Source organism: Mesoplodon mirus, assembly GCF_964341445.2.
Source record: "Mesoplodon mirus genome assembly, chromosome: 7".
NCBI lineage: Eukaryota > Metazoa > Chordata > Mammalia > Artiodactyla > Ziphiidae > Mesoplodon > Mesoplodon mirus.
Window position 1 is genome coordinate 15,693,973 of NC_138983.1, and position 18,772 is coordinate 15,712,744.

Here is an 18,772-nt window from a genome sequence, read left to right on the forward strand (position 1 = left end):
GCTAGGGGGTGTTGGTTATAGCCTGGGATGGTTCTCCCCACCCCTCTGCTGCTGCAGAAGCCATGAGTGGGAAACAAGAGTCTGCTGAGATGCCTCGCTGTTCAGAGAGAGGCTCCTTGGAGGGCAAACCATCATTCCCCACAGGCCAGGACAGTGAGGGGGGTCAGGGAAGGTCAGGGCTGCAGGACAGTGTGTGGCTATTTAGGCCCCCACGTCCAGGCCTCATCCAAGGGTCTGCCATGATGGTGCCTAGAGGGAGACTTCTGGATGACCAGTCTCTCAACCAGCTGGTCAGTGCCTTATCTGGAGACTGTATAGCCTACAAAGCCTAAAAGAGTTACTATCTAGTCAGAAAAAGTTTGCTGACTCCCATGCTGGAGTAATAAAAATACTAACAAAGACACTAATTTTTGAGCTTTTACTTTACCATCTATCAGTTGCTATGCTTCGAACTTCACCAAAATTCTGTCCCTAATCAACCAGGTGGAAGTGACACCAGGACTATGGCGTTTACAGGCAAGAGAACTGAGGCTTAAAGTAGCTCAGTGACCCGCGTGGGGTCGCCCACCTGGGACCTGGCAAGCTCGGCCTTGAGGCCAGGTCAGTCTCTGGTTGTAAATCCTGGGTCGTCCCCCTGCCGCTGTGGGATGTAAGCGCCCGACAATGCACGAGACGCAGTCAGCAGGTGCCTTTCCTGATGAACTCTGAGGGAGGGGGGAGTACACTTTCACTCCCCACCTGCTCCACTTTTTGCTATGATATCTTCTTCGCCTTATCTTCCTCTCTTTCCCAGCCTCAGAAAATTGATAAACACTGACAGCCACTCTCAGCTGGACCCAGGCTGTTCCCAAGCACACTCTCTAATTAGTGTGTGATTTGGAACTTGTGTGGAATCACAGCCTGGGCCCCCCCAGGGAAGAGGAACCCGACACTTTGGTTTATTCAGCTGGTAAACCAGCTTCCTCAGGAGATGGAGGGGCTCCACCCCAGGGCTTTGGAGAGTTTCGTGCTGCTCCAAAATGGTAGAAATGCAGCCTATCTGGGCAGAAACCCCAGGCACCTAACCTGTTTCCAACCTTTCCCCTAGAAGAACAAAAGTTATTCATTCATTCCACAAATACCTTGCCCGGTTCCCACCATGCGCCAGGCGCAGTGCCAGGAGCTGGGGACACAGCAGTGATGATGACAAAAGACCTGCCCTCACGGGTCATCCATCTTAATAATCGTCACACTCATTGTAGCTGTCACTGTTCCGCAAATATACTCGCACATCCACTTGGACCGCTGGCCGGCTTGCCACGAATGTGGACAATCTCAGAGGGCAGCGTGGAGTCAGAAGTCTGAGATGGGGCTCCCAGTGTATGAGAGAGCCCCGAAGGCCAGGCTAGGGAGCCCCTTGCCCCCACTAGCTGGAGGGTGCGAGCTGATGTGAACAAAGTGGGTGGAGCCATCAGTTGCTGTAGCCCACATGTTTTTCTTCTCTTGGTCAGAATGGGTTAAGGGAGGTGCCAGCAGTGCCCCAGTTCTCACCGGAAGACACTCAGCCAACAGTGTCATGTGCATCGCCAGGGACCACAGAGTGACCCACTCCAAGGGCAGCTGGAATGATTCATTGAGAGCCCAAGAGAAAGATGCAGGGGTGGTGGGTGCGGGAAAAAACAGAGAAAAGATGGAGAAGGAAAGAGGGTTATTTTTGTCAGCAGGACTTTTGTCAGCACAGCCGAGGGGGCAGAGGCTGTTAAAATTCTCCAGCTGTGGCACAGCCAGCTGGGCTCATCTGGGGCTCTTGGCTCCCTAGGCAGAGGTGATGAGCCCTTCACGGGCTGATGGGTCCAGGCTTCTCTCACTTGGTCACCCTGTGGCCACAGCCCAGGCCAACAACTGTGGACCTCCAATGAGTGATCTTGAATCAGGAGGCTGGTGCCCATCCCAGCTCAGCTGCCACTCCTCAGTACACATGCCTGAACTCAGTTCCTTTCACGTGAAATGAGAGGTCTGTCCACCGAGGATGCTGGAGGACCACGGGTTTAGGACTGGGGCTTTGCGATCAGACCAGACCCCCATTCAAGGCTCAGTTTGGCTACTTACTGGCTACGTGACCTCAGGTGGTGAAGTGCCCTCTCTGAGCATCAGGGTCTTATGCTTAAAATGGGAACCAGGTCAGCATCCCGCTTACCCTTGTTGTCAAGATTAAACGGGATGTCTCACCCTTCCTTCTCACAAATATGTATTGTGTGTCAGCTGTGTGCTAGGTTCTGGGGATGGCTTTGTGGAGATGAAGGCTCGGGGGATAGATACTGTAATTGCACCCAGCATAGAGTGTGTAATGTTAGCTGCTACCCTTAATGCCACTTCCAAATTCCTGGCTTCTCCCAGAATCATTCCATCACATGACTAGCCACTTAGGGCTAGTTGAATTGTTCCGGTCCTATTGAAGACATGTCTCCTGGATGAAAGGTGTGACCCTGCCAGAGGGCTGGCCAGCTACTCCATCCAGCTTCACTCCCTAAACACAGACTGGCTCCCATTCACCCAGAAACAATGTTCCCACTTAATCATCTTAAGAAGTAGTAACTGTCCTTCCTTGGTAACTAATGCTAATCATCAAAGCAAGGGGACAGATGCTGTCGTGTGTGCCAGGCACTGTTCTAAGCCGTTAAATAGTTACTCATTTAATTTTCACAACCCCATTGGGTGGAGATATTATTGTTCCCATTCTACAGATGAGGAAATGGAGGTTTTGGAAAGAGAAATAACTTGCCTAAGGTCACACAGCTAGTAAATGGTAGGATTGGAACTGAAACCAGACAATCACTTCTAGAGTCTATACTCTTAGCACTACCCTTGGGCTGTGACCTGCCTCCTGTGGTGTCTCTTTCACTCGTTTTGTCCCTCAGTGGATTTGTTGAAATTCCAAGCAAACTCTTGTAGGAATTTCAGTGGAGACACTCTGTAAAGCTGCAGATGGGGGATGGACATGCTGGATGCTTCCCGGAGGCATCAGTACCTCCTGCAAATCACCGTTACTGCCAGAGTCTCTGGTGTGGTACCTCCCCTCCTATGCCCGGTCTCTTGTTGACATGGTTGGCCATTCTGTTGACCAAGCCAGGCCCTGCTCAGCATTTGTACATCGCATTATTGACTCTCTCAGCCCTGCAGGGCCTGGAAAGGATTATTTTTTTCAAGCAGAGTAATGTCTTACAGCAGCCCGCTGCCCCAGGGACCTGATCAGTCAATGCAGTAGTTCTCAAACTCTGTTCCCTAGAACCCTAGGGCTCTATACAGACGCCCCAGGAGCCGGGGGCGGGGGTGATGGAGGTGAGAGGGCATCCAGGCCCTCTGGCCCTGCCACATCCTGAATGGCATCTCTTTGATCTGTTTTATATGTTGGATTTGAATATAAACTATTTGGAAAATCACGTTTTGTGGCAAATGAAAAAAACTTGTATTGAAACACATGCTACACAGAATTCCTCTGTGCCTTCCTCCCTTCTGCAAGGGTGGAGAAAGCAGTACTGATGGGTAAATGGTTTCTAGGATGCCCGTTGGATACAAGGCTAGTGTGATCCCAGCCTCAGCGATGGTGAGGGGGTCGGAAGGCATCCCTAAATGAGACTCACCTCCTGCATCCCCTCTTCTGTTTCAGGCGCCGTCTGCAGGAACGGGAGAGGTCCTTCTCTCCATCAGCTACCTCCCGGCTGCCAACCGCCTCCTACTGGTGCTGATTAAGGCCAAGAACCTCCACGCTAATCAGTCCAAGGAGCTCCTGGGGAAGGGTGAGTGAGGTGTGAGAGGGGAGCTAGGGCCCCTCCCACTGGGAGGAATATGTGCAGAGGTGGGTGGCACCTGGGAGGCAGTGGGCACAGGTGAGCAGGGATGTGGAACGTGAGTACGTTTGTGGAGTCAGCCTCAGCTGTGTCCTCCACCCCAAACATACAAACCAGTTTGGAAGGACGCACTCACTTCTCTAAATCCACATGCATTCACTCCTGGGCCAATCCCACCCACTGGGGCCCAGGAATGAGCTACCTGGGGCTCCCTACATTGTAGATCCATCACGAGAAGAATCAGCCTTACCCATGGGTCATAGGAAGCCAGGGATCAGACTGTAGCCAGGGAGTGGAGTGTCTGGGCTGTAGGGAAAACTTAGCCCAGCCCTCGTCAACCAGACCTGGCTGGCAGGCAGGTGTCAGGAAGCCAGGGTGCTCCTTCCCCAGTTTCAGCTAGCCATCACTCTACTCCCCACACCCACCCTAGGCTCCCCTCTCTTCCCAGCCTTTGCCAGCCTGCCATCCCCACACCAGCTGAGCGTGGGTGAGAGCAGACGACGGCGTGTGGGTGCACAGGCTAAGGAGGCGTCTGTGCATATACCCAAATAAACATCTCCTCAGTACTCTGGAAGCCTTGGCTTTTCCTTCTGGATACCCCAGCACAGGCCCCAAGTCTTAAGGACCAAACAGCCTCTCTTGTCAGAGCAGAAAAGCAACATTGGTCAGCCCTATGATACCTGGACCCGGAGCCAAGTGCTCAGAGCAGGATATAAAGAAATAGATATTTATAGCAGCAAACACATACAGAATTGCCTCTGCATTCAGAACCTTTGAGCAAGAGATTTTTGGCGAATGAAATCAGAAGAGTTGGTCTGGCTGACAGATTCCTGAGCCAAAGGTCAGAATTCATTGCAATTTCCTCATCCCCTCCAGACAATACTTTGTCTCCTACTCCTTTTTTTTTTTTTTTTTAATTTTTATAGCTCCTGTCAGGACAATTACAGCTCAACACTTTATCTCTCAAATATCTCTGCTGAAATAACAAACTAACCACCTGGGAGTGATAATTATAGCAATAAATACAGAGTAACAATGATTCTCACATTTGCTTCGGAAACCCTGACTAATGAAAACACAGTCTGAGTCCTGAGCCTCATGATGTTAGGAGAAAGCTTGTCTAGTGACCTGTTGGCCAGTCTCCTGGGGTGAAGAGCTCTACTGGGGGTCAAGGCAGGCTGCCCTCACCCTCCCCATGAGGTTGGGACCCTCAAGTAAAACCTGCAAAAGAACTGATGAGAAGAACTCAACCAACCAGCAGGAGACCTACTATCTTAGGAATAGACAAAAACGCTTGGACGGAGAACCAAGGGGATGAAGACATAGGGATGGCTTAGTGTTTCTGGTCTGGGTTTAAAATCAAGCTGCAGGACGTCTGAGCCATCATCCTGGGCTTGGTTTGATGTGGGACATGAAGGCACTCGGAAGAGTTCATGACAAACCTTCCTGGCTGTACCTTAGCGTGACCCAGTCATAGGCCACCTGATGACCAGCCATATATATCGTGCTATGGTCTGTTCTCCACACTTGAGCCAGGAGCTTTTGCCGTATCCCCATGTCTAGATCAGTGTCTGCCGTACGGTGGGCATTTAATAGCTGTTGAATGAATACATGGCCCATGAAGTGGGGGAGAGGTGGTAGAGAGGGTGCCTCAGTGCAGATCTTGAGCCAGAGACCCTGTCTCTCCATCCCCAAGAGGGAATATCGTCCCAGGCCCCACCACACCCCAGAAGCTCACTCTCGGCCCTTCTCTCTGTCTCTGTCCCCCTGTTTCTCCCCAGATGTCTCTGTCAAGGTGACCTTGAAGCACCAGGCTCGGAAGCTGAAGAAGAAGCAGACGAAACGCGCCAAGCACAAGATCAACCCCGTGTGGAACGAGATGATCATGTTTGAGCTGCCGGATGACCTGCTGCGGGCCTCCAGTGTGGAGCTGGACGTGCTGGGCCAGGGCGCCGAGGGGCAGAGCTGCCCGCTCGGGCGCTGCAGCCTGGGCCTGCACGCCTCGGGCTCCGAGCGCAGCCACTGGGAAGAGATGTTGAAGAACCCGCGCCGGCAGATTGCCATGTGGCACCGGCTGCACCCGTAGCCAGCCGCCCAGGCCGCCACCCTCCTCGGGCACAGCCCGCTCCCAGCCCCACTGTCCTCTACGACCTCCTCTTGTGCCCCATTCGCATTCTGACTCCAGAAGACAGATGTGTGTGTGAAGACCAGGACCCTCTTCCTCTCCCATCACACTCCTGTTTCTCTTAAAAACAAGCAAGGCAGGGCAGGGCGGAGACGGGACATTTGGGTCAGGAGGAATGCGTTTTGCTTACCTGTGTTATGGAAGAGATGTTTATCGTATACGGTCTGTGTGCAGCTTTTGCAGGGGGGGTCAGGCCAGATGCAGAGAAAGCTTCATCTGGGGAACAATGGATGCAAGGAATGTGGCTTTTTAAAAAAAAGTGTGTCAAAAAGGATGACAGAAATGATGTATCCTGGATCATCTCATAAGCGTTAGAGATTGTCAGGGCGGATGGAATCTTAGCCAGCATGAAATCGTGCTACTGACCCAAGGCACTAACTAACCCAGCAGTTCTCAAACCTTAGTGTGTGAAGAATCACCAGCAGATTCCCAGGCCCTCTTTTAGACATTCCGAATCCTTAATCCTGGCTGAACCCCAGGAGGCTGCCTTTTGAACAAACACAGAGTAGTTTGCATGCGAAGGTTGGAGCACCGCACTTGGAGAGATTCCTTTTACAACATCCCAGACAGGGTTTCACAGTCCTCGTCAGGCCCCCAACACCCTGGGGCTGACAGTGCCAAGGTTGGACATCTCAGCTGTTGGTGTAAAACTTAGGAGCCTCCGTTTTTAATGTCATCCTTTGAATTCTTAATGTTTTCACCTGTGCTTTTCAGATCCTGCTCTTGGACTGAATTTTGTGCTTTCTATTGAATAATTGTATGGTTTCATCTCAAAATCAGTTTATATTATATTTGGGGAGATCTTCCCTGACCAGGAATAGGTGGGATCTCCCGTGAGTTATTGGATGCTGGTTGTCATGTCCACCAGCATCACCAAAGTGACCCTCTGAGTCAAACGCATCCCTTCTCAGTATACCAGCCACTTGAGGAGGAATTCAGTTTGGGGCACATATTAGTTTCGTCTGGCTCTGTGGAGGTAGAGAAGGGAAAGAGGTCTTTTGCAAATGTGCCCCCATCCCTCTGTTTTTAGGACCTATCACTTTCATTAGTAAATTATGAGCAGCTAGCTTTCAAATCACTACCTGATTATTCCAAATAGCTGTTCACATCATTAATAATATTATGAGACTCGCTGGGTGGTTATAATCTTTGCCTGGGAACCAGGATTCCTGGGTTCTGTTGCTGACCATCCATAAAATAGGACTAGTGACGTGGCAGCTCTGTCTCTGTGAATGACGTGATAGATGAAATTGTGCTTGAGAGCTATAGGCATCCCTGGCTAGAGACAAACTCCGAGGCCACCAGCAGATCATCTTTAAGCTTCATGCTGGCAACTGACCATGCCTGGAAAGTGCCAGAATCATCCCAGGCATTTCCAGAACCATGGATTCTACATTTGGACTCTTTAATACTGACATCTAAACTCTGGTCCTTCAGATGTCACCCAGGCCCCTGACCTAAAAATGAATTCCTTTCCTTCAGTCCTTTTAACAAGTCAAATCATTCTCGGTCTCTCCCTGAGAACCTGAGTAGAGACATATCACCTTTTGGTCGTTATTTTCCCTTTCTGGACAGAAGTGGAAAAGCATTTAGAAATAATTTCCACCTAGCCCCTGAAGAAACAGAAAAATATCTAATCCCTCTCAAATGGGAGATTCTTTCACGTAACTGGAAATCTCTCCCATTAAGGCTTGCCACCGTCTGCCAAGTTTTTTTAGGCAAGACATTTGTTCGTGGTTTCCTACGCCGTGTTTTGGAGATCCCCCTCACCGTTCTGGTCTCCCTTTTTTGGTTGGCGTGCTGAAACAGAACAAAACATTCCCTATGTAAGCTGACCAGTACTCTCTTCTTGGTAACATCTTCTACTGCAATCTAAAAAAGTCTGGATTCTAGACTTAAAATCAGGAGACATGGGTTCTACTTCCTTATAAGTCCATTCGCCTGCCTTACAGTCACACCAAAGGATGTTTGAGGTGAGTTAATGGGGCCCCTAATCCAAGAATATCAACTCCACCCACAGTCATTCTATCATGAGGCATTCATTTCTTTGGATCTCAAAGGTTTAGTTTTCCAGAATCCAAACTGAAAGTTGCCTCTGACGGGAGTCAGATGTCACTGCTTAACATGTTAGATGTCAGCTGTCACCTCACTTAACAAGGTTGTATAGAAATGAGACAGATTTTGCAGGGGATTTTGCCTGTTGTGTTCACTGGTATATTCCAAATGCCTAGAATAGAACTGGCTCATGCACCCTCAATAAATATTTGTTGAATGAATTAATGAATGAAGACTGGATAGGGGAGTAGGCAGGAAAAGACACATTTTTATGTAAATTACATAAAAATTAGAGTCCTAGCTGAGTTCTCAACGGTAAAGTCATCAGACACCTCAGCAGCTGGCCTAGAAATTCATGACATTGAGTATTACCGTTCACCCAATGACAATTTATAGCTCACCATGTAAATGTAATTAACGATAGACAAGATTTAAAAGCTGTGCTTTTCCACCAAAACTCCATCTCAGTGAATTTTAAATTATCCAGAGATATCAGATTGCCAGATGAAAAAACTTCACTAATCTTTGCATCAGCTTACCTTGTACCAGATACACTTGCAATTTACTACCAAATTAGAGTAATGGAGTCTGTGTGAACGCATCTGATGTTTTTTTTTTTTTTTTGAAAGAACACCTTGTCCTTTGCCAGGAAGCGTTTTCTAAGAAGTGCATGAATCAGAGGTGAAAATAAAGTGAGAAACCATCTCCGACTGGGCTGTCGCCCACAAGGTGATCTGGCTGTGTCATAGATACGCGGCGATGGGGTAGAGAATTGGGAGTCTAATCTCATTAATCTGCAACTCACTCCTTGCCTCAAATCAGTATATATTTGTTGAAGGCCTATTGATCAAGGCTTTGCACGCACCTGTCCATTTCGATCTAAGATGTGACTCTTGGTGTGGATTCAGTGGCAAATCACCCCAAACAAAGCTATATAGAGAGAACAATTTGGGAGAGCAGTTCTTCAGGGGCAATTCCTTTAGGATGTAAAGGAGTCCTGGGCAGCTTAAGCCAAAGGGAGGTGAGGACCACCAAAAGAGAGACCTAGTCCTTGTGATTTGTTTTTGCTGCCTGTGTTCCTGTTGTCAATTCTAAGTGTGTGTCTGTTTTGCAATCATGAACTGAAGCACAAAAAGACGCATGAGCTATTGTAGTCACATGTCTGGTGTCACACTTTGGAGCAAAAATCTTGCAGTGGTAAATAAATAATTTCCAACAGGGTCAGCTGCCTTGTGTCTTTTATTCCCTTTTACTTAATATTTTAGACATATAAAGTGTAGAAAAAATAATTTTATAAACACTCATGAATCCCTGCCAAGTTTTATAAAACTTGACAAAGACAGTTGAAATCCCCTCAGCCTTTCACTCAGGAGACCACCATCCTGAATTTAGGGTTTCTCACCTCAAGCCTTTCTTTATCTTTTTACTACCTGTACATGTAAACCCTGAGCACTACAGAATATTTCGTGTTTTTAATTTTAACTTGCATCACATTATTTTTGCTCTACATTAAAAATTTGAGCTTTATCCATGCAGATTTATTTAGCTCTAGTTCCTTTATTTTTTTTGCTGCTGTATTATTTTCCATTGCATGAATATACCACAGTCCCATTCTCCTGTTGACGTATGTTTAGATATTTCTTTTTTTTTTTTTTTTTTTCCATTAGAGGAAATGCTGCTGTGAACATTCTTGGGCGAGGCCTCTTGGGGATTTTAACTTTATTCCTGAGAAGAAAAATCAGGTGGAAACTAGAGACCTTCTCTAACATCCCCCAAAGTAGTACTCCCATCACTGGAAGAGTCAAGGGCAGTGGCGTGGGGTTCACCTGTGCTCCAGGTGGTGGGCAGGGACAAGGGAACTTCCAGAATTCTGTCATCTTAGGCCCTCCTGGTGGCTGCTGCAGTCCTGGCTTCCGGAAGGGGCTCAGGCATTAAGCCAGGGAAAGGGCCTGAATTTTCAAGTCAGTAGGCAATCAGCCAAGTCACATGGAATTAAAACCAAAGGCTCTTAAAAAGGATAAATGAGCCATAAAGAAAGGCTTTGCTTTTCAAGTCTGTGCAAGTAATTCCTTATTTTATATCGTATACATATTTGTTATCTTTTAATTACAGCCAGGATTTAAATTTCCATAATTAAATAGAAGTGGGTTTTATCCCACGTAGCCGAATACTGTGTGGACTATGTTTCACAGGGAACTATGACTATGGCTCCTGGAGCCCAAACCTAATATTTGAGAGTCTGGATTTATATAAAAGAGAAATGGAAGGGGCAAGAAGAGTTCAGGAATCGTTTTATATGGGGCTTTCCCCTGAACCGCCTTAAATAACAAACTCTGCTCCTGCCTATGCAATAACTCAAATCTAGAGCACTGCTTTTAGGAGCTGAGAACCTGCAACCCAGCTGGGCTTTGTCACTGCCACCTTCATGGCCCTGGGCACGTCACTTGCCTCTGGGCTTGTGCCCGCATCTGTAAAATAAATTTGGACCAAATGATCACTCTTCAAGTTTGAACATTTTGTGATTTGGTAATTGAGACTTTTCACATGTATCTCTGGCCTCCAATCTCATGCATAAAATGGACTAAACCCACGTACACGTGTACCTGCCTTCCCTGCCCCCGGCCTGGTGTCCTGACAGCCACCTGCTCCTCCAGACAGTTTGCGATGTTACCTGAGGCTCTGAGTCAGCCTCTTCTCATTTGCTTAATTGCTAATGGAGCCAGTGGTAATTTCCCACCCAAGAGTTTCTATTTTTTCAGAGCCAGTTAGAAGCCCAACATTTCAAGAGCCTGGAACCCTGGCATCTGTTCTGTCTCCCTCCCTGGGCAGATGCCTGGCAAGGATAGAGCCATGGGATGTGGCTGTGGATGGATTTAGGGGGTTGGGTGTTTTCTTGGTACCAGCCTTGGAGAAGGCCCCCTGTGCCCCTCCCTCATCTCCTGCAGGTGAGCCAGCACAGATGGTCCCTGGCGGGGACCTTGGCAGCTTCCCGAAGCCAGAGATGGGGGCAGGTGCCTACCTGGGAGGAGGTGGGAGGAAGCCTGTCTTAAGACTGGAAGCCAGATGTTACCACAGAAACCAGTCTACTGGTGGCTTGTCCTCAGCCAGGTGAGGTCTCTTCTCAAGGCAGACTCTGCTGGAGCCTGGTTTCCCATCCCAATTTCCCAGCACTCATTCTTGGTGGCTCAGGGCAAGTGGGTGATGGTAGAAATCCTGTTTCAGAAACTCAGGATTCAAACCAGGGACAGACGAAGAGAAATCTGTTCTTCCAGCCCAAAACAAACCAACCAACCGTCTTTGCAGTCCCTTTTCCCTCGAGGGCCAGGTGAGTTGAGCTGTTGACCAGAAGAAAGTGCCCTGAGGCTCTCTCTCCAGGCTGAGAAGGAAAAGGTGAGTCAGGCAGAGGTCTCCAAGCCAGCTGTGGCATAGGTATTGGTAGCTCTGTATTAAAAGTCACAGGCGGGCTTCCCTGGTGGCGCAGTGGTTGAGAGTCCGCCTGCCGATGCAGGGGACACGAGTTTGTGCCCCGGTCTGGGAAGATCCCACATGCCGCGGAGCGGCTGGGCCCGTGAGCCATGGCCGCTGAGCCTGCGCGTCCGGAGCCTGTGCTCCGCAACGGGAGAGGCCACAAAAGTGAGAGGCCTGCATACCGCAAAAAAAAAAAAAAAAAAAAAAAAAAAAAATCAGTCACAGGCAACCCCTCATCCAGGGTAGACCCTGGGATTCAGGGTGAAAGAAGGGAACCCTAAACTTCCTAGCATCTACTTCAACCTGATGTTAGAGGTAACAGTAACGATGATAATGACCCTGGTCACCATGTTGTTAAGGCTCTGCTCTGTACTGAGCCCTGAAGACGCAGACTCAGATAAATGACTTGTCCAAGGTCTCACAGCTTGTAAGAGGCAGAGGGGCGACTTGAATCTGGTACCACTCTAACCCTAAAGTTCAGGCTCTGACTTAGAGCCAGTGGCCAAGGGTTTTTATTGGAAATGTAACAGGTGCGTAGGCAGTAGTTTCACAATGCTACCTGGAACCATGGACTCAGAATTGCCACTCTGGAAGGAGCTGGAAAAGTTCTCTTCCCTGGGGGAACTTGGAATACCTGCCTGGGTGGGGTGGAACATTATCCAAAGGACAAGAGCAGGTTGGAGTGGAGAAGAACTCAAGTAAGCAGCTGAGGGGCCGCCTCCACTTTGTAGAGAAGGGGCTGGGTCAAGGCCAGGTGTAGCCGGGTGTCAAGTGCTGGGGCATCCTAGTCAAATGAGGAAACTGAGACAGAGACAGGCAAAGTGGAAGAATCTGGGATTTCTACTGTGACCAATACAGCATTGCTGGGATTGCACTTTTATCAGGCAAATAAAATTTACATTCATTCATTCATCCCTTCGATAAACACTGATTAGGTGCCTACTATGTGACAGGAACTGCACACAGTGGTATTAAAAAGTCTCTACTGGGCTTCCCTGGTGGCGCAGTGGTTGAGAGTCCGCCTGCCAATGCAGGGGACACGGGTTTGTGCCCCGGTCCGGGAGGATCCCACATGCCGCTGAGCAGCTGGGCCCGTGAGCCATTGCCGCTGGGCCTGCGCGTCCGGAGCCTGTGCTCCGCAACGGGAGAGGCCACAGCAGTGAGAGGCCCGCGTACTGCAAAAAAAAAAAAAAAATAAGAAGAAGAAAAAAAAAAAGTCTCTACTTTTCCCTTATGGGCATTACAATACAGAGGAGGAAGACCAGACATAGAACACACACACACACACACACACACACACACACACACACGATAATTACACAGTTCCAAAGTGAGGTAAGGGTTATGAATGAAAATCCCAGGAGAAACAATGAATAGTGCCTTGAGGGTGGCTATTTAGAGGGCGTGGTCAGGAAAGACCCCCTCAGAAGGAAGTGTTTTAGCTGACACTTAAAAGAGGAGAAGAGCTACCATCCTGGGGAAAACCATTCCAGGCAGGGGGCACAGGGTACTGGGAGGTCCTGTGGTGGGAAAGAGCCCAGTGAGCTTGAGGAACAGAGAGGAGGCCAGGGAGCACGGGCAGAGGAGGGCACAGGAGCCCAGGAGGTAGGCAGGGGCTGGACAATGCAGGGTTGATGGGTCACAATCAGGACTTTGGATTGAACTCTAAGAGCAATGGGAAACCCTTAGAGCTTTCTAAGCAGAGAGGATACCACGACTAGATCTGTGTTCTCAAAAGATCACTGTAGAAATGGTCACACAGCAGACGTTTGGGTCTTCAGGCCAGTCTCCTGAGTCTTCTCTCTGGGGTGAACTTGTCTTTTGAGGCTTGGAGAGGGAAGCTGGGGCAGCTGGGGAGAAGAGGGAGGGGAGGGAGTGGACTAGACCTCCCCACTTGCCACATCCTCCAAGCCCCACTTTGGGAAGACCCAGCTAACAGCCAAGTGCAGATGGAATATCTTTCTTTTCCTTGCTTCCCAGCTGCAAATGTGGGTCAAATCCGATGGCCAGCAGTGGGGCGGGGCTGACCCTGCTTCACCGGAGCTGGTTAGACATGGACAGCCGTGCCCCTTTGCTCCTTCCTTCCCACTCCCCCTCCCCTGGGAAAAGAAGAGAACCCCAACATTCTATGGAGACTGTGGAAAGGCTTTCAAAACAGGAAGCCTCTGGGTGACCTAGGGGCTGGAAGGGACACAGGCTGGGAGGAAGATGGTGGGAACTGAGAAGGCGGAGGTTCAGAAAAAGGGAGAGGGAAGGCCCATGACAGGAAGCTGGGCTGGGGTGAGAAGGAGCTGAGAGGAGGAGGGTTCAGCATCCGGGAGGAAACAATACAACCACTTTTCCATATTTTTCTTGAATGTATGCCCATCTTCTTTCTAAAACAATTTGGGGAAAACATCACTTATCAGGACTTCCCTGGTGGCACAGCGGTTAAAAATCCGCCTGCCAATGCAGGGGACACGGGTTCGAGCCCTGGTCCGGGAAGATCCCACATGCCGCGGAGCAACCAAGCCCGTGCGCCACAACTACTGAGCCTGCGCTCTAGAGCCCGCGAGGCACAACTACTGAAACCTGCGCGCCTAGAGCCCGTGCTCCGCAACAAGAGAAGCCACTGCAATGAGAAGCCCGCGCGCACCAACAAAGACCCAGTGCCGCCAAAAATAAATAAATAAAATTTAAAAATTTTTTAAATTAAAACAAAACAAAACAAAACAAAAAAACCCCACCACTTATCACCCACCCCCAGACCACTGCCATTAGCAAACTACTGGGGAAGGACCCCTCCTTGGGGATTGAGTCTGCCCAGTGGAGAATCATGCGAGGTAGTTGGAGGGAGAATTAGAACACTGTTTACCTGCAATAAAATCTGAGCTTTTTGTGGGCTAAATGTGTGTGAGGGCAGAGAGATTTATTTTAAATGGTTTTGGTGACACCTCTTTTTGGCCTGACTGGTGGGTGAGGCATGTAAGTTACCTGGTGGAAGTGGACTCGAATGGGGGAAAAGTGAGAACAGCAGGAAGGCACTTGAAAGGCCTCTTCCAGTTCCTTCCGACGTGGCAGGCAGTAGGCATCTCACCTGACACCCAAGCATGGGACTCATTCTGAATTGCCCTGAGCACAGGCTGGGAGAGAGGCAAGAAGGCAGAGATTCGACCTCCGTGGGTAAATTTAAATGCTTTTATTAACAATCTCCTTACATTACAAGGATAATATGACAAAAGGAAAGTTTCTGCGTACATATTATGATAAACCAACATAGCTCTATTTGTATCCAGTGTTCTAGGTCCCGTCACACAGGTACTATAAAGCGTAGTCTGCAAAATAATAACATCAAGAGTTTTTTTTTAAGAAAGAAAGTATTAACATATTAATATGTATGTGATAATAGACTCCTAGGTATTCCCCCCACCCCCACTGTGTTTTTCCTTTGTGATTGAAATGAAACGGTTCAGCAGCGTGGGGGGTGGAGACAAGGAGAGAGACGGGGCTGAAAAAGACGGAATCAGACTGCTGGCTCTTCCAGAGAGACAAAAGTGAAGACTGAGGGTGCCCCGAGGGCAGCCTGGCCCTTGTCTTTTTGTGAGCAGTATTGTAACCGGCTGTCCTCCTCTGGAGGGAGGGCCCGGCGCCCTTGATGCCCCATGGTATGCTCTCTCTCTGAGGTACAGTGCATTGTGGGATTGCTACCCGGGGATGCCCATCCCCTGGCCACGGGTCTGGTCCACCGCAGAGGGAGGAAGGCTCGGGCCGGGCCTGGTCTCTCTTGAGCCAGGCACTGGAGGGTGTTTGGAGGCCCGGTTGGCAGCTAGCTGTGGCTCAAGGAGACCCAGGTGGACGTGGAGGGGAGAAGAGGTGGGCACTGTCAGAACAGACCCGCCCCGGACCGTAGGTATGGGGATGTCTGCTGGGGACTGAGGTACGTTGGTAAGATGGTAGGGAAGAGTAGGACAGAGGTCAGGGGAGGCTCGGAGATGGGAGATAAGCGCCTTTGAAAGCCAAAAGGCAGGGGCCGGTCTAGCGAGCAGAGGATGCCATTGCCCTCCGTCTCCCATCATCTGTAGCCCCATCAGCCCCTCCTCCCCTACCTCCCAGGGAAAGAAACGATCGAGAGAAACCTGGAAGTGAAACGGGTTTCTGATTCTGTCAGGGCTGCACAAGCCCTTCGTCATGCTGCCAGTGGCACCCACCAGTGCCCCCTCAGGCCCCCAGACATCCCTGCCATCTAGGGGTGGGAGCAGGGACAAACTGAGGAAGGCGCCCTCCCCAGAGGAAGTGAACGAGCTTGGGGCATCCGGCTTAGCCTCTGCCTCGAGTCACAGAATCAGAACAGTGTATGTGAACTAAACCTGCCTGTTACGGTGCCGGTGGGGTGAGGGGTCGCTGGGCCTCCGTGCCAGAGAGGGAAGAGCGTTGTCCTGAGTACAGCCAGCAGCAGCTGTGCAAAGTGGGCTGGGCCAAAGCCCTGCTTCTGAACTTGAGTTGCTACTGAATTTATGAGTGTGCGGATATGTCTCTCTCACCCTTCCCCGTTAGCTGATGCCCCCTGCCCTGGCCAGAAAGCCTCTGGATGGTGGGCAGCGCTGGCTGGCCATGCTGCCCTGGCAGACAGCGATGGAGTGGGTGAGGGAGGCCAGGACGGCTGTAGTTCAGAGGTTTGGCCTCTAGGGGGCAGCAAAAAGCATCTAAAGGGGGAGCGGGTGGCATCTTTCCTGGACCTCTCTTGGTCCAATGTGCACCTTTCCTATGGCCACAAATTCTGCTCATTCCTGTGAGGGGGAGGGTATTTGGGGAAACTGTGCAGTGGTCCCTCCACCAGGGGTCAGAGACCACATCCTACTGCCAAGCAGCAGTGACCACCCAAGCGTGGGCTTGTGGGGGGTGGGGACTAAAGGGGCACTTCACGGGGGAGCTCAGGGGCTGAGTATCTCCTTCCAACCTCAGACCAAGCCTGTGGGAAAGAAGAGAAAGTGCACGGAGAGGGCCAGGGCCCGGCTCCCCTCCTCTCCAACACTGCGGGTCGGGTCTCGGAGGCCCGTTCCCAGCAAACCCTGCCTGCTCGGCTTCCCCGGCCCCCCTGCAAAGGCTCTGCCTCCTCCCTCTTCTCAAGCGACAGGCTTTCCCGCTGCTCTCCCAGCTCTCTATAGACTCTATTTTTATATCTATTTAAACATAGAAATGTATAAATATATAGGATATTATTCATAGATATATAGACGGGATTTAATCTCTTACTCTGTGTGTATACGTACTGCATATGTCCATATATACAATATATATGCTGTAGCATTTGTATCATACACTGCACATACCCCTGCTTCCATGCACTCTCCTAGGGAGACTGGATTGCATAGGTATTTCCAGGGCGATACCACTTGAAGGGATGGGGGGATGGGGAGAGCCAGACGGAAGAGGAGGGCCGTACCATTTTCCTCCCAAAAGGGCACTTTTCCTCCCTCTGGCTAACACACAAAGATCACCTCAAAGTCTTCTTAAAATATCACAGCTCCATCCACTCAACTAAAGCACCATGTCCACAGATAGCAGAGAGAGGCCTTCCTCCAAGCAGGAGAAGGGCCCTGTGTATCTCTGGACATAATCTTCCCTCCTCGAGGTTGGAGGAGGGAGCCAGCCTAGAACCCATGACCCAGCACCACGTCCCCCAGAGGCCGGCATCTGCAATGGGACTGTCCCAAGCTCACCTCCCCTCTGAACATGCCTTTCTTGTCTAAGGAAAAGGCACTCCCCACTTTGGCTGTCCCAGGCTGGCCTGGCTGGGCCTGCTGCTTGAAGGGGCAAGGGGATCCAGAGCCTTCTACCCAAACTGGGTGTAGGGACCAAGAAAGAACACGAATTCTACTTGGAAATCCACCCAGACCGGAAACCACAACCAGCTCTAGATACAGAATTCCTGTTCCTACGGGGGCGTGGGAGAAAAAAACAAGGCGGGGAGGAATCTAGAAGTTCTCTTTCAACCCCCAAGCCACTTCCTGGACCCCATGAGGCTCCATGTGGACAGCTAAAATGATGCCCGCCCCACAGCCCAAGCTGGGCCACGTCTGGTCCATTTCAGTCTCTCCACGATCATTTTCAGCACTCTACATGCTTTTGCCTGGCATGATAACACTTCTCCTTCTTGATAACACTTCTAAACAATTGGAAAATATTTAAACATCATCTTAAATAATTACAAGGTCCTTTCTCCAAATCAAAGCGTCAACATAAGCAAGTCAAGGAGAGGGGCCTCAGCAAGACAACTCAGCATGGAAACAGACAGCAGGGGCAGGGTGGAGACCTCCAGTTGCCCTAGATTCAGGGCCCAGCACCGAACGCGACCATCCAGGGATCCAGGACGTCGAGCCTGGTCTCATCCTCCAGTGAGGATGAGGAAATGAGGGTCTGCTCAGCACCATAGGATGTTGCCCGCAGCCATCGAAGAAAGAAAAAAAAAAAAAGAAGCTGGTGTTGTGGATGCCTGGATTCTCACATTCAACCAGGCAGGCAAAACGTGGAAATTGGGACATGGCAGGAGTTACAGACAGGGCTGGGCTGCCCTTGGGTCTCACAGATAGGTACAAAATGGCAATGGGTCTTTTTTTTCTTCCATTGAGGAAAAGCAGACCATTTTAATCACAAGGGCTTCTGGCTCCCGAGCTTTGCGATGTCTCTACTTGGCACAATTGGCCACGAACCTGATCTCACTTCCCGCCCCCTCCATGAACCAAAGGAAGTCACTAATCAGCCAACCCAATGAGGACAAGTTTCAGTTCTAGAGACACAGACCTTTCATTCTAAGCCAATGGTTGTCACTCCTAAGCCAGGGGCTGAGTTTAAGGGCTCTGTCTCGTCCGAAGGGAAGAGGATGCAAGGACCGCCTGGCCACAGCTTTTTGTACGTATCAAAGGGAGGTTAGACTGCCCAAGCATGCGGTTCCCTGGGCCAAACCCTGAGGGTCCCCACAGCCCAAGAGTCCTTCTCAAGGACGCAGAAGAGTGGAAACGCCAGGGATGGAAATCATGGGTAATTGCATGCAGCATTCACAGGATAGAAGCACTGGAGCCTCCAAGGGGTAAAGACTCTGTCAGTTGCAGTGGTGTGTCACCCAAATTGCTCCCTGTCCCAAGGCAAAGTGGCCTTCAGAGTGTCATGGGCATCTGGAGTTTTAGAGATGCCTTCCCAAACTTCAGGACCTGCCAGAGAGCTCATCCTCTCTGAGGTCTGGAGTCTAGCTGGGCAGGTG

At 50.1% G+C, this 18,772-nt stretch overlaps 1 protein-coding gene across 1 annotated transcript in view; it reads left to right on the top strand.

Annotated features, from left to right (window-relative positions):
- Positions 1-5,913, top strand: part of SYT13 (synaptotagmin 13) — a gene marked incomplete at both ends in the record, with an annotated part of 36,685 nt that extends 30,772 nt beyond the window's left edge. The window contains 2 exons of the mRNA XM_082628828.1: positions 3,647-3,776; positions 5,609-5,913. Of these exons, the coding sequence (XP_082484954.1) occupies positions 3,647-3,776; positions 5,609-5,913 (435 nt within the window). The remainder of the gene's footprint in view (positions 1-3,646; positions 3,777-5,608) is intronic.
- Positions 5,914-18,772: the final 12,859 nt, after the last annotated feature.